At 38.0% G+C, this 16120-nt stretch overlaps 1 protein-coding gene across 3 annotated transcripts in view; it reads right to left on the reverse strand.

Annotated features, from left to right (window-relative positions):
• The window catches only part of plod2 (procollagen-lysine, 2-oxoglutarate 5-dioxygenase 2), a 51272-nt gene that overhangs the window by 5091 nt on the left and 30061 nt on the right, over positions 1–16120 (reverse strand). For 2 of the 3 annotated variants that reach the window (XM_083546042.1, XM_083546044.1), the window contains 10 exons: positions 14919–15020; positions 11504–11629; positions 11287–11408; positions 8276–8380; positions 5955–6080; positions 5411–5552; positions 3019–3081; positions 944–1057; positions 599–664; positions 363–467 (listed from right to left, as the gene is read on the reverse strand). In XM_083546042.1, coding sequence (XP_083402168.1) covers positions 363–467; positions 599–664; positions 944–1057; positions 3019–3081; positions 5411–5552; positions 5955–6080; positions 8276–8380; positions 11287–11408; positions 11504–11629; positions 14919–15020 — 1071 coding nt within the window. The remainder of the gene's footprint in view (positions 1–362; positions 468–598; positions 665–943; positions 1058–3018; positions 3082–5410; positions 5553–5954; positions 6081–8275; positions 8381–11286; positions 11409–11503; positions 11630–14918; positions 15021–16120) is intronic. The other variant, XM_083546043.1, reaches the window with a different exon arrangement.

Here is a 16120-nt window from a genome sequence, read left to right on the forward strand (position 1 = left end):
TTTTCCCTTGCTGCAGTCACCCCATGATTGTTTATCAGGGATAAATATACATCATTTAATTTTAAGTTCTGTAAAGCTGCTTTTCAGACGATGTCTTTAGTGAAAAGCGCTATAGAAATAAACTTAAACTTTATTTTTTTTTTCCATTTTCATTAAGAACATTCCTGGACAATTTCAGACAATAGTGTAAAGAAAGGCATCACCTGGCAATGCATTCAAGATCCTGTTACTCAACCATTAGGCATCAGTGTTGTATTAAAATATCCTGTGCATGTGTATAAATCCATTCCTGACAGCCATCTAACAAGACTACATTGAAATTACCAAGAATTGATGATCTGTGAACAGAGTGTATGACTGACCTCGTGTTTTCCACCAGACCATGTGCCAAAGTTCTCCATCTCTTTTACCATCTCATCACAGGCTTGCTCAGAGAGCACAGGAAACCAGAACACATCTGGACATGGCTACACACACAGACAAACAGCCATGCATAAACATTACACACAGATACATACTAAGACTTGACACAAGTCCATATGTAGACTATATTCCATTTTGCAATTCAGAAAAAGTACAATTTAAGTCATGCCTCTACCTGTTCCAGACGGTTCTCTGTGAAGATCTGGGAGTAGTTAGGATGGATATACTTCTCCCTCCAGTCCTAAGAGAGAAAGAATGGATTAGTCCTGTCTGTTTAATTAAATGACCCTTAAAGAAGTGCATGGTACAGCCATCAGGGTGACTAAACACCCAGGATAACAATCACAAGATCTCCGGCTGTGCCTATTTTATTCAAAAACGATCAGTGCCCCATCTCAAGCACATTAAAGCACATTCCCAGCCAATGAAGCACAGCAATGTGAGTTTTAACTAAGGTTTATCTTCCTGTCAGCTTTCCATATAAACAGCTCAGGAAGAGATGGGACATCTGGATACTCACCACAGGGTTCTCAAAGATTTGCCATAAATCATTGTTCAAGTGGGACGTGTTGTAGTTGGCCGTGGATAACAGCCTTCCGAACTCATGGCGGTTTGTAATGTACATGAAAACTCCCTGAAGAATACAAATATGTTGTGTTACATTTCAGTTAAACAAATGATGAAAAAATAAGAACAAAAAAATAAACAGTATTGATGGACTCAAGATTCAATAAAGACTAAATTATGAATCTCAAATTGTGTGTGTGGTTTTTTTATGGTAGAAGGGAGCAGAAAGGTGGGAAGGAAAAATTATAAAAAGGGAACTCAATAGCAATAGTAATTCCTTTTCATTAAGGATGCTTTCACATTAGTCCATTTAAAACCCTGATGCGTCACAGTAGTGAGGGTCCTGAGGTAGGTAGGATCCTCCTAAATCACATTTAAGAACACAGGAAAAAAAAAGGGTTGTAAAAGCAAAGCAAATGGGACTCGATCTTCTCCCAACTAACTCTGAATCAATCAAACTTTGTTTTAAAAACGTGTATCAAGCCAAACTGACTTGCAAGACTCTTTTTTTCTATGGTCTTCCCCGTAAACTCTCACACAGTTGGTGCAGAACTCAGCTGCATGAATAATCACTAGTGCGCCTACGGTGGATCACATATCTTCTGTTCTTTAACAGCTGCACTGGCTTCCTGTTAAGCAGCGCACTGAATTGAAAAATCATGCTTTTTGTCTATAAGTCAGTACATAACCCCTGTTCTTTTATCTATTTGACCCAAGTCGTATGCATCTGGATCGTGAGCTTTTAGCTGCACTGCTCATTTTTTGTGAAATCTACTTCCTCGTTTTAATCATCATCCTCACCCTTCTACTTCCTTATACTGTATATACACACACCGATCAGGCATAACATTATGGCCACATGCCTAACTACAGGAGCTCGTCTGTTGGATCGGACCACACGGACCAGCCTTCGCTCCCCACGTGCAACAATGTGCCTTGGCCGCCCACAACCTTTTTGCCAGTTCACCACTGTTCCTTCCTTGGACCACTTTTGATAGATCTGATCACTGCAGACCAGGAACATCCCACAACAGCTGCAGTCGACTACAAATGGACTAATAGATATGAAAGCATCATAATAAGAAGGAGATGAGGGGATCTTACACTCAGGGATGTAAGTCTCCATGACACTCTCAGTCTACGCTTCACCTGCTCCTTAAAATTAATAAGTCATTTAACTAAAGTAAAGCCTATACTAGCATCGAATTAGTGTTTGAGCAGGTGTCAGTGCCTAGTCTGAGATCAAAGTCAAGGAGTTGGTTTTCTTGGAGTTATAAGCTCTGTTATTGGGTGGGTGGGGGGTCTATAAGATTTAGAGTGGGGGAGGGTGGAGGTTTAAAGAATAAATAAAACCAGTTTCTGCAGGGAATTCCTTGAGGCAGGTGACAATGCCTGCATCCTGATCTTTACTCTCCTTATGCTAAAGATGCAGAGCATTAGGAAGTACTAGTTTAACCCAGGTGGTTTTGCTTAATGCTGATAAAAAAAATAAAAAATCCCTCAGATGTAATGTATCGTCTTTTGGCCAGCAGTAGCATCATCACTTTCACAAAGGATTTGACATTTTCTGTTCAAACTGCTTTTCAAATTAGATCAGTGTTTAGTGATCTGGTTGGTCTGTTTTAACTACTTGGACATACAGTATAATCTACTTCAACGTACTAACAGCTAATGTTATGTAATACAGTCTAACGCTATTCAAATGGAGATCAGAAAATAGTTTTTAAAGCATTTTTCTGCGCATACAAGTTCATATCTAGTTTATATCTAATGTAGTTCACAGATGAAATGTTGATGTTCAGATTGCACCACACATGTAAGTCATTTAAATATGATGTGGTTTGGGAAAACCCATCAGAAGGCACTTACAGGCGAATACACTCTTTCTTGCTAAATGGTATCACTATAAAAAAAATAATGTATCCTCTCGATTCAGTGTTAATGTGATGCATTTGTTCTTGGAAAAATAAAGAACATGTTGGTGTTGATGTAGATATAATGCAGAATAATCAAAAAGTATAATAAAACCTTTGGGGATCTGAGCATATGGAATGATTCCGGAGAAGGAGAGTCTTTTTCTCTGTGTATTGTCTAGAACGAAGGGAAAAGCACCATGTCAAACCTGTAACGTCTATTCTGAACATGAATTACACAAAAAGCACATGATGATGGAGACGTCACAGACTCGAGCAACCTTTCAGCAGAGACAAGGTTCCTGCACATGGTTAAGCCACATTGCTTGTTTCTCTCTCACATGCTGTGAGGATTCAAATCAAAACTTCACCCACTGCCAAGCTGAGAGTGATGGACTTCATTGTCATGCGGATTGAAAAAGATTGGAAAAAATCAGTTCTGGAGGATTTCAAGTTTTCTTTTGTTCTAGTTACTATCAAACTCACAAACATCAATCAGATATATTCCTTTTATTGGTAGATTTTCATTTCCTGAGGTAAATAGTTCTACTAGACTCTGGTTCACTTTGTGACTGTTATATACATTTACATTTATGGCATTTGGCAGATGCCCTTATCCAGAGCGACTTACAACTGAGCAGGGGAGAGTTTAGGACCTTCCTCAAGGGCCCAGCAGTGGCAGCATGGTGGTGGTGGTGGGATTTTAACCTGTGACCTTTCGATTCAAAGTCAAATGCTTTAACCATTGAGCTCCCACCTTATTTGAGGGTGCTCTGACTGTTCTCTGAAAAGGACAATTGAAAGTGCTAAGCTAAATCTGATACCATTAAACATCTAAAAAAAAAAGAAGAAAAAACTCAAATGAATTACTTGTTCTTGGGATCTTATGTGGATGATTACAATGAGTTCTAGCTGGAACTTTTGGACGATAAAACTTTCTACATTAATGATATACTTAAAATCTTTTAAAGATTCCCTGCAATATTCCTCTAGGTAGAAGATGAAATATTTTTGTGTAAAATACAGAAGGAAGTGGTAGCTCAGTGTTTAAGATGCTAGACTTCTGTTTGTAAACCGAAAGTTCTAATCCCAGCACCATCACGCTTCCACTTCTTGAGCAACACCCTCAACCAAAAACCTAAAATGCTTCTACCTGGAACCATTTTAATGGAGAAATCCTTTGTGATACAGATTTACTTACAATCTGCAGAGACAAATAGAAATTGTTCTTTTCTAAGAGGGATTTATATGATGGTGATTAATTGTACTTTATGTATTTTCTATTAAGAACATGGGTCCTTAGGACCATAGGACCATAGGAGCTTTTAAATGTTTAGAACCTTGGGAGTTTATCTGGAATTCTTTGTATTGGTAATTTGTAATTATATGTTTCCAAAAGAGTTATACTTGAAGCCTTGTCTAAACTTGACTCTTTGGGGTATAAGACATACTGTAGTAACCCTTCTGCAAAAAAAAAAAAAAAAAAGATAGAAAAACTATTTTAAGAAAAATAGGGAAATTGTTTTTATGGATTGCATTTTTTAGATTATCTACCATGAAATCGTTCAGAACTGGAAGTGTTAATGGGTTAATATATCAGTTGGGGAGAAGCAAAGAGGACTAAGAATGGCAGCTGGACATTCCCATTCTCTAAGCTTACAGTGAAAGCATTGAGAAAGGGAAGATTGTGGGAAAACAAACAGAAAGGACCGGACGTTCAATGCACCACAGACTCTAACAAACACACAAAGGCCATGCCTTGGACACAAACAGCACAATGATACACTCAGCTCACTTTCCAATTGTGTCTTTGCCACAGAACTGCAGCAGATGTTTGAAGGCATTAAATCAAAAAACATTACATTTGTAAACTAATGCTGTTTGATTGGCACACGTTCATTTATCAAGCTACATATAAACACATCTATTCATAAATGATTCTAAATATTCATGTGTTTGTGTTGAAGAGTTACTGCTATATTTTTATGTATCATATATCAAGTAGCAATTATTTATTTACCTAATTTAGGCATTCAAATGAGACAATAGACACACAGGGTGCCATTACTTTGTATCAGATGTGCTGCATAGGCAAAACAGCATTGAATTGAGCGTTATAAATTTACAGTTTAGTTGTCATTTCGAAGTTTTTAGCTCTCTAAGATTTATCCTTGATGAAAATTCATGTAGTCATTAAATGTAAAAAAAAAAAGCCCAGACGTATATTTCATGTGTGTGCTTCAACATTTACGCATAAGTCCGAAAAAGTCAGTTAACTTTTGTAAATTTGTTAACTTTTCAACACAAATATTCATAAATAAAATTGATAAATAAGGCCCATTTACAACAAGAAGAGTTACAGCCTCTAAAATCATATAGATGTCTTTTAAAATCTGGAAATATACTAATCCAAATTAATTTTCCATACTAAGTCAGAATATTGTTTACAAAAGAAGAAAGTGTAAATCTAATCTTTGCAGTTCAAGCGCCTGCGTGGTCGTTCTCACCAACTCCCTGGCGTTTCTACACAAAGCCATGTCTGGATCGAGCTTCTCCAGGACGAAAACGTTCCTCTCCTTCAACTCATTCCTCAAAGCTTCGCCTTTGATGAGGTAAACATGGGCCATATACGGAATGTTCCACACGCCACTGTTTGGAAAGACAGACACGAAGATTTCAAAACCACTATACAGTAAATCACATTGTTTGATTGCAGACCGGCTTTTCATTTAAAAACTCCTCGACTTGTTATTTGTGTTCTGTGGACAGAAGCCATAGTTCTGAATTGGTAGCAAGAAACAAAACACATGTTATCCATTTTAGCCGTTTGGTCTGCGGCGAGATTGCATGACATAATCAACAATTATAGTCTTTTCCCAACCCGCTCGTGTAAAACTCCTTGCCAAATTTACTTAAATCGAGTCTAGGAGGAAATATGTCACGGCTTGTGTATGTTCTAATCAGAGAACGTTTGTGAGACAACTGTAATCTGGGATCAATTCGTTGATATGCTGTAGGTTCTGTTATGTCTTTTCAAGAATTCTCACTTACACTCGCCTCCCCTGCACGATGTCGATGTAGTCCTCAGAGCGGGCGTAATAGCCATCCAAGCTCAGAGCGCCCCAGAAGTTGGACCACAGTTTGCCGTGACGGGTAACAAGAGGGCTAATAATTTTTCTAAAAAAAGACAAAGAAGAGGTAGCAGTCAAAGGCCACGTCTTAGTCAGGATAAAAAGCATTGCCATTTAAACGAAAGGCTGATTTTAATCTGACATTAAAAACTTTCATATATATGGAACTTGGCAAGGTGTGAATACGTATGTAGCACAGAGAAGTGTTTATTATAGCTAGAATGAGCTGCAAGGCTAGTCGACTATCACGTCCACCAATAAATAAATTAATACAGTGGATTAAATGTATTTTGTTACTTTCACTGGGAGATGAATAAGAATTAGGAATGAGATTATAAGAGGGACTGTGCAGGTAGGACGTTTTAAAGACAAGGTGAGTTAAATTTTATTGAGCTGGTTTGGTCATGTGCAGATGAGGGACATGGGGTATATGAAGTGGTAAAAAAATGCTGATGATGGAGCCACCAGGCAGGAGGAAAAAAGACTAAGGTCAAGGAGGAGGTTTATGGATGTGGTGAGGGAAGACATGCAGGTGGTTGTTTTAAAAGAAGCAGATGTAGAAGACAGAGTAATATGGAAACTGGTTTTTTTGTGGCGACCCCTAACGGGAGGAAGAAGAAAGGAAAGATGAAGAAGAGGAAGTGTATTTTTGCACAACAATTGCACATTGTGAGCAAGGTTTTCTCTTTATTTTCTCTTTTAATAGAGTTCTGATCAGAAGGTCATGAGTTCAAATGCCAGTACTGCCAAGATGTCACTGCTGGGCCCTTAAGCAAGGCCCTTAACCATCAGCTGCTCAGTTATATGAATTAGATCAATGTATGTGTCACTCTGGATAAATGTGTCTGCTGAATATAATAAAAGGATTATTTTTTAATCCCGGCCAACCAGAATTTTAATTTTGTTTACCGTTTAAATAAAAATGTTAAATAAAAGTTTAATAAAATCCTTGCATTATATACTTGCATACTGAGTTTTATATTAAACAGCAGTATTCACACATTCAAAAAATTTGTTCAAAATCCCTGAACCACCAGACTGCCACTGTTGGGCACTTGAGCAAGGCCCTTAACCCTTATATGTTCAGTTAAATAACTATAATTCATATGCAACAGAATTCTAATTCTATATTCTGGATTTTGAACAGCCTGGAAAAATGCTCTAGACACTGCTCTGACCATCGCATGCTCCAAAATGTGTGAGTGGGATTTTGTTCAGATTTGAGTTACAGAATCAAAACGGAGTTTGTTTTATGAATTGACACATCCATAAATAGTGCATAATGATACATGAATGTATTACTTTTCAAATTAATTGCAATAATTTTTTTTACCATTATTTCGATTCCCGGTCAGGGAACCAACCCCAGCCATTATGGTTGCACAAGCCAGTGCACTCTTAGTGCCGGTCCCAAGCCCGGATAAATAGGGAGGGTTGCGTTAGGAAGGGCATCCAGCGTAAAAACATGCCAAATCGAACATGCGGATCATGAATACGGATGATCTGCTGTGGCGACCCCTAATGGGAGAAGCCGAAATAAAGTTATTTACTATAACCTATACAACATATTTTGGTCTGTATATAATTGAGTTACATCCATATTTTATTAGTTTTTTATCAATAGAAATACAAGGCTAATAATCTATTTTGTGTTATAAACATTAAGTATGCACCCCTAATGATGTCAGCTTTTATACAATATTTGTTTTTTATTTTCTTATCCAGTGACCCAGGACTGAAGCATTTCATCTGCTGCAACAATGTGACACGTTCACGTGATGAATGTTGCTGTCGTGAGGAAAACCTGTAATTGGAGAAAATATACTAGGGCAAATTATAGTGTCTCTTGACAGATTTCAAGAGGAAACAAAAGCTTTCTAAAGTTGTCGTTTCCAAATTCAGCCCATAATTCAGGAGGAATTTCCCATCGCTTCTTGAAATATCTGAATGTAGGTTTACTGTATGGAACAGCGCATAGACACTGCTAAATATTCACCTGTGTTTAGAAAGCTATCCTCAGGCCAATGGGTTTAGGAATATTTGCATTTGGTGTGATGTGAAATAACAAGTCCAGACCTCAGATGGTATATCCTTATACTGTTTCTAAAAATTTGTTGAGAAAACAGGGCGGGTGTACTTATTTTTTATTGAGGAAGAAAAGTCCGAACCATTCCTGTGGTTTCAGTAACTGGGTGTGGTAGGAGGAAGTGAAGCGGACCTCAGTAAATCATGGAGAATTACCTGTTTTGCTCCATGAGTAGCTTCAGGGTCTGCCGGTTTGTCAGAATGACATCGGTGTCGATGCTGAAATAGTAGTCACACTCCGGGTCTTTTCGACACAAATCCCTGCTCGAGAACAAAAAAGTGCTCTTAGTTACAGTGAGGAAAATAAGTATTTGAACACCCTGCTATTTTGCAAGTTCTCCCACTTAGAAATCATGGAGGGGTCTGAAATTGTCATCGTAGGTGCATGTCCACTGTGAGAGACATAATCTAAAAAAAAAAAATCCAGAAATCACAATGTATGATTTTGTAACTATTTATTTGTATGATACAGCTGCAAATAAGTATTTGAACACCTGAGAAAGTCAATGTTAATATTTGGTACAGGAGCCTTTGTTTGCAATTACAGAGGTTAAGCGTTTCCTGTAGTTTTTCACCAGGTTTGCACACACTGCAGGGGGGATTTTGGCCCACTCCTCCACACAGATCTTCTCTAGATCAGTCAGGTTTCTGGCCTGTCGCTGAGAAACACAGAGTTTGAGCTCCCTCCAAAGATTCTCTATTGGGAGACTGGCTAGACCATGCCAGAACCTTGATATGCTTCTTACAGAGCCACTCCTTGGTTATCCTGGCTGTGTGCTTCGGGTCATTGTCATGTTGGAAGACCCAGCCTCAACCCATCTTCAATGCTCTAACTGAGGGAAGGAGGTTGTTCCCCAAAATCTCACAATACATGGCCCCGGTCATCCTCTCCTTAATACAGTGCAGTCGCCCTGTCCCATGTGCAGAGAAACACCCCCAAAACATGATGCTACCACCCCCATGCTTCACAGTAGGGATGGTGTTCTTGGGATGGTACTCATCATTCTTCTTCCTGCAAACACGTTTAGTGGAATTATGACCCAAAAGTTCCATTTTGGTCTCATCTGACCACATGACTTTCTCCCATGACTCCTCTGGATCATCCAAATGGTCATTGGCAAACTTAAGACGTGCCTGGACATGTGCTGGTTTAAGCAGGGGAACCTTCCGTGCCATGCATGATTTTAAACCATGACGTCTTAGTGTATTACCAACAGTAACCTTGGAAACGGTGGTCCCAGCTCTTTTTAGGTCATTGACCAGCTACTCCCGTGTAGTTCTGGGCTGATTTCTTACCTTCTTAGGATCATTGAGACCCCACGAGGTGAGATCTTGCATGGAGCCCCAGTCCAAGGGAGATTGACAGTCATGTTTAGCGTCTTCTATTTTCTAATGATTGCTCCAACAGTGGACCTTTTTTCACCAAGCTGCTTGGCAATTTCCCCGTAGCCCTTTCCAGCCTTGTGGAGGTGTACAATTTTGTCTCTAGTGTCTTTGGACAGCTCTTTGGTCTTGGCCATGTTAGTAGTTGGATTCTTACTGATTGTATGGGGTGGACAGGTGTCTTTATACAGCTAACGACCTCAAACAGGTGCATCTAATTTAGGATAATAAATGTAGTGGCAGTGGACATTTTAAAGGCAGACTAACAGGTCTTTGAGGGTCAGAATTGTAGCTGATAGACAGGTGTTCAAATACTTATTTGCAGCTGTATCATACAAATAAATAGTTTAAAAATCATATATTGTGATTTCTGGATTTTTTTTTTTAGATTATGTCTCTCACAGTGGACATGCACCTACGATGACAATTTCAGACCCCTCCATGATTTCTTAGTGGGAGAACTTGCAAAATAGCAAGGTGTTCAAATACTTATTTTCCTCACTGTATATTCTCCAATATCTGATTGTTTGCTTTTATTTATACAACTTCTGGGTCTTGATATTCTGTTATAAATCCAGCACACCTGCATGGCCAGGGTGTGTTGTACCATATGCAAAACTGTGTGAACACACACCAAATAAAATGGGAAACATCCAGAAAGATCTCAGAAGATCTGAGTTGCTTCATGCTTACAAGGCTTCTACATGCCATATGGTATGAATGCAGGGGTGGGAAAATCATCAAAATGCAACTACACATCCAAATAAATACTCTGGTAAAATAAAAAAATATATGTTTACATTTTTCACTAAAGTCTACGAAAGTAAAAAAGTATAATAGCTTAATTAATGATAAAGTCAAAGGACAAGAAAGAATTAAGATCTAGATAATGACTACAAATTAGCACCTCTTTAACCAAAGACCCAAGTGCAGAAAGCATGAATCTGACTAGCATGCTAACAACTCATATGATGATATTCTTTGTATTTACCAAGACAACTTGTACTGTAACCTCTAATTATCCACATTGATATAGTTTGTAGCTATATAATCCACTTAAAACAGTTCTTAATCCAAATTCCTGATAACTATATAAACAATAACCAATACTACAACCTAGCCTGATGCGAACGGTTAGTATCACCTAACAAACTACCTAGGTTAGTGAAACAGCTACAATAGCTATTAACATGCAGCTAGTTTCTATCATCAGAGTTATTAGACTATTAGCCAAGTCCGACAGATTTGATCTATTTGCCAATTCATGGAGTATTCAGACGACTAGCTTTTAGCTTTCTGCTTCATTCAGTCATCAGAGTTATTAGCTAAGATTAACAACAAATGTTATGGTTAAAGCTCTGGGTTACTGATCGAAGGGTCAGGGATTTAACCCCAAGCTTGCCAGTCTTGGGTCCTTAAACTAGGCCCTTAACCCTCTGTGCTCCAGCCAACACAATACAAACTTCTGTGATAAATAAAAAGTGTAAATAGGAGCGTGTTTCATTATTATGAGAAACGAAGTGCAAATGCTTAAAAACAGACTTTTTAAGTACATAAAATGTTAAAGTAAACCTGAATTATACTTTATGTACATGGACGGGTTTTTTTGCACACACACCTGCTATGTCTTTGCATTTCAGTAAATCGAATGTTGTGAGAGAAGGGATTTAGTTTGCTCTGGTGCTTGAGGAGAGTTTGCCTGATTTTTCTGATTTACTATCTTTCTGATTTAACATATTTTTTGCAATAAGAAAAAAATATACAGCATATACAAAACCGCTTACATGCCCAGGTTCCTCGCTTCTCCTTGGGTCAAGATCTCTTCAGGTCCAACAACCTTAAAACTATGGAAGATATTTTTGTTCTCCTCCCAGAAGGCCTGTAAGTGCTTCTCATGGTAAACCTCCTAGCAGGGCAAAAAGGGGGAAAGAGGATGCTGTCAGCTGAATCATTATACCAAACTTAAATGCTTTCTTAGTTGAAATGCAGCATTACTCTTACACTGTTATGGAAGAAGACATCCAGTTTATCTTTGGGATAATCCAGAGTCAGGAGCCGCTGCAAGAACTCGGGAAGAAATGGGGTCGGCTGTTCGATAAACACTCCGATCCTTACTCTCGGATAATCCTGTTCAGACACAAGAGTCTGAGTTTGGGATGTTTAGTGGCTGTTAACAAATTCTTATTTTCTTAACCTTTGTTAAAAACAGCACTGTTAAATCCTACTATGAAAAAATTATGTGGTATAAGAACAACATAAAAAAAACATTTTTAGATGTGTTTATTGTACGAGAGTGTTGTGCTGTGTCCTTGCATTTCATTGTTGATTACGTCCCTCCATTATTCTTTTGTTGATCATCATCATCATCATCATCATCATCATCATCATCATCATATCTTTACACTCAGATTATTGTTTTATTCTTATGTAGATCTTCTAAGGATTTGGAGAGTTTAACTTATTTCCAACACTATGGCGCACAAATATTTATCACTTCTAATGTCTATTGTATTGGGTCTGAACCTACACTTAAGAGCAATAAGTAAATATCACAAATTAAACTGCCAGTGAATTGTAGTTAATAGATCAAGCAGGACGCCAGTGAAATTTTGACATGGTTGATTTTAAACAGACTTTCCCATGACACTTATCTGAAGACAACTTGATTCAATCATTTCCCACTCGTCCAACCCCCTTGACCATGGCATTGAGCCAGAATGAACTGTGCGATTAGCTTCCCCTGCATTCCTTAGATAGAGGGAGTGCGAGAATGGCCAGAAATCAAAGCAAACACTAACAAAGCAGAATGAGTTCACCAGTTCCACCATGAGGACCGAGGTCAAGATACAAGAAAGACTCACCCATATTTTTAGCAAACATTTATAAAAAAAAAAAAAGTTTTAAATTTATGAAAACTGTACACTTTCTGACTAAATGTCTCTAGCTCTAGAGACTGTCTTCAGTTCAATTGGGAGACAGCTAGAAAGGTACTTGGTGTAACATCTGGAAATAGAAAAAGACAAAGAGATGTGGTGGTGGAATGAGGAAGTGCAGGGAAGCATAAGGAGAAAGATCCCAGAATTGGGATCATCAGAGAGATAAGAAAAGTAGGCAGGAGTACAAGGAGATGTGGCAGCAGGTAAAGAGGGATGTGGTGAAAGCTAAGGAAAAGGCATATGAGGAGCTCTATAAGAAGTTGGACACTAAGGAAGGAGAAAAGGATTTGTAGCGATTGGCCAGACAGAGGGACCGAGCTGGGAAGGATGTGCTGCAAGTTAGAGCAATAAAGGATGGAGATGGAAATGTGTTGACTAGTGAGGAGAGTGTGTTGAGAAGATGGAGAAATTATTTTAAGAAGCTGATGAATAAGCTAAATGAGAGAGTAGAGGGCAGAGTAGTATGCAGACGTAGAATCTGCTGTGGTGACCCCTAACACCACAGCAGAAAGAAGAAGATATTTTTTAAATGTCATAAATTAGTCCCTATACATTTACCCCTAATGAGCAAGCCAAAGGTGATGGTGGTGAGGGATAAACTCCCTAAGACTATATGAGGAAAAAAACCTTGATCAGCGAAGAAACCTGGGAGTGACGAACCATACGAAGGTGGTTAAGGCAAGGACTTTGGAAGTTCTTGAGTTCTAATTCAAACCACACCAAGCTGCCACTCCTGGTCCCCTTGAGCAAGGCCCTTAACCCCACAGCTGCTCAGTTGTATGAATGAGAGGATCCAGACTCAAAAGGAAAACCATATTCAATTCAATTCATTTTTATTTGTATAGTGCTTTTAACAATGAACATTGTCTCAAAGCAGCTTTACACAGATAATGTGGTGATTAAAAGTAAATATGTTCTTTATAAGTAAGTTTGTCCCTGATGAGCAAGCCGGTGGTGACCATACTCATCTGGTTGACACCAAATATATATTCATGATACTTTTATCATTGTTGAGGTTATCAACTGTTCACTGATGGACACGTGTGCAAAACTGTATATATAACTCATAATCCTAAACCGTTGTAGTAAAACCATTTGCAGTAATTGCAGCCTTAACCCATTTTCATGGTTTCAAAGTGTTTATAATCCACAAGTGCACCACTGAAAAAACAAATGACCTGTTCCCAGCTTTAAAGAATCAACACTGATCAAACTTCGATTGACATAAAGAAACAAAGCCTCTAAATGCGACATTGTTTGATTTATCTTAAGTTTTCTTCCTTATGCGATCTTAGGGAGTTTTACCTTGCCACAGTCAACACTGGCTCACTCATTAAGGACTTACAATTACAAGGAACAAACTTATACATATTTAGAATTGCTTTATCACTGTCAAGCTGCTTTGAGACAATGTCCATTGTTAAAAGCGCTCTAAAATTAATTGAACTGAAAGCCATAATATACACCAGGATTTTAAACCTTTGTTGTGTTTTCCCCGCATGTTTTAGTCGGAATTAGCAAATTAAAAATGCTTGCGTCTGCACGAGAAATTGACTCTGCACTTGATTTGTGTGGGAAAAGTTCATAAACATTTGCACAAAGTCAAGTGGGCTTATTCTTCGGAAAAACAGACACCAGAAGGTTTTCACAGGAATTACTCCCTGAAAGTGATTTAAGATGAATGTCTATGTGGGAAGACTGGGTGGAAATGACGTCATTATTGCACATAGTCACGTACCACGTTGGAAGATCAGCTTCTGTACTCTTTGTATTCATTTCAACTTGTTACGTGGTCAGTGTAGCGTAAAAGATTGAGAATATTGGTTCTGTCATATGGAAAAATACAAACAAAATAAAATTCAACCCAAAGTGGTTTGAATTTGATGGATTTGATTGCAAAGATTATTTGAAAATCTCTGGTTCAAATAAGGAGTTTAACTGTGCATGCTTAACTTCACTTTCCAGTCAGTGTGCCATATGGCAGTAATTTTGCCATGTTGAGCAACTCGGTTAAGGAAGGAAAAAAGTAGACAGACACCAAGCAACAGACACAACAGACAGCTGGCCTTACGATAAACCTGAACTGCTCAATTTAAAACTACCAGCCTTGGCCGAACCCTGTTGAGCAAATTTTCAGACCAACCACTAAATCTTGCCCTATGCAGAAAGCTCAATGTTTAGGCCACTAAAAAGCGACATAGTGCTTGGTGACACCCGTTTAAGTAAACCCTCTGCAAAAACCAGAAAGCCATTTCCTGTACCACAGAAACACAGAGCTTCCTGTTCCTAGACTCAATTCTCCAGACACTGTTGTTGTAGCTGAGTGTGATGACAGTTCTGGTAAATCTCAACAACATTCCACGTTCCACATACTCCTAATGAAATGTACACAATCCCATGGATAAATATACAGTAATCCATTCTTATTTTGCAAATGATGAGGCAGTTTTTAAGGAAATTAGATTTCTTGGTTCACTTACTTTCAGTTGGGACAAGTCTAACATGTCTTGGTCACAGATGGTGCAGCCTCGCTCATAGGTCCAGGCATTTGGCACATAATTAGCCAAGTAGTTCAAATAAATCTGAGGAAAAAAAAATAATTAAATTGGGAATAGTTCTAGCTTAGTAAAACATGACTCAAGTCAATTATGGAAACAGTATCCTTGGAAAAGACAGATTTTTCAGTTTCTTTTACTAGATTTTTATACTAAAAATAAAGTAAGCAAAGCAAAAAGCAAATAATGCATTTATTAAAATAACTAATACTAAGCATACAGGAACAACTAAAGAACTAGCATAAACTTTGCTACACTAAAGGTAACTGAAGCACATTTTTTTCACAACCGGAAATTTCTAGAAACCTTTATTTCCTCAAAGAGTTTACATTATATAGACAAAAGCTTGTGGAAACCTGACCATAAGATTCATACATGCTTTTTAAACATCCATTATACATTTAGTCCCTATTTGCTGTTATAATAACCTTCACTCTTCTAGAAAGATGTCCTACTGGGTTTTGGAGTGTGCTCTAACCCATGTAAAACATATCTGAATGAGAGTTTCCTTGGTACACATGGGCATTGTTGTGCTGGAACAGGTTTGGGTCTCCTAGTTCAAGTCAAGGGAAAATGTCATGCTACAGCATCTGACAACATCCTCTACAATTCTGAGCCAACAGTTTGAGGAAGAATCACATATGGCTCAGGTCTTGCAATAACTCCATGTAGTGTACATCTACCTGCTTCAACACTATTTTGCTCAAAAGTCTGTCTATAAACCTCCTTTCTCAGCGCTACCACTATCCTAAGTTAGGAAATTCCATGATTTTCTTTTATGGTAGACACATAACTAAATATCATGTCTAATTTTGGAATTTAATCAAAATGTTTAGCTTTACCATGTAAAATTAATCTTAATGAAGCCTCTATTTACAACATATTACATTATTGTCATTTAAAAAAAATCAACATGGGTAATCAAGCAAATTAGCAGGTTACTGATAGCTGTACTGTAGCTAACCAACTACTTACAACCACAGTACCTACATGAATATTCTGCAAACATTAAAGCTAGGATAGAATTTGCTAGGATTATACAAATATTCTCTTGTTGGGGATTTCTTTTTATTTGTTGCTAAAAGTGGAATCACTCTAAAACTACCAAGCTATGATAGTTTCCAGTT

The sequence above is a fragment of the Silurus aristotelis genome, assembly GCF_946808225.1.
Source record: "Silurus aristotelis genome assembly, chromosome: 1".
Taxonomy (NCBI): Eukaryota; Metazoa; Chordata; class Actinopteri; order Siluriformes; family Siluridae; genus Silurus; species Silurus aristotelis.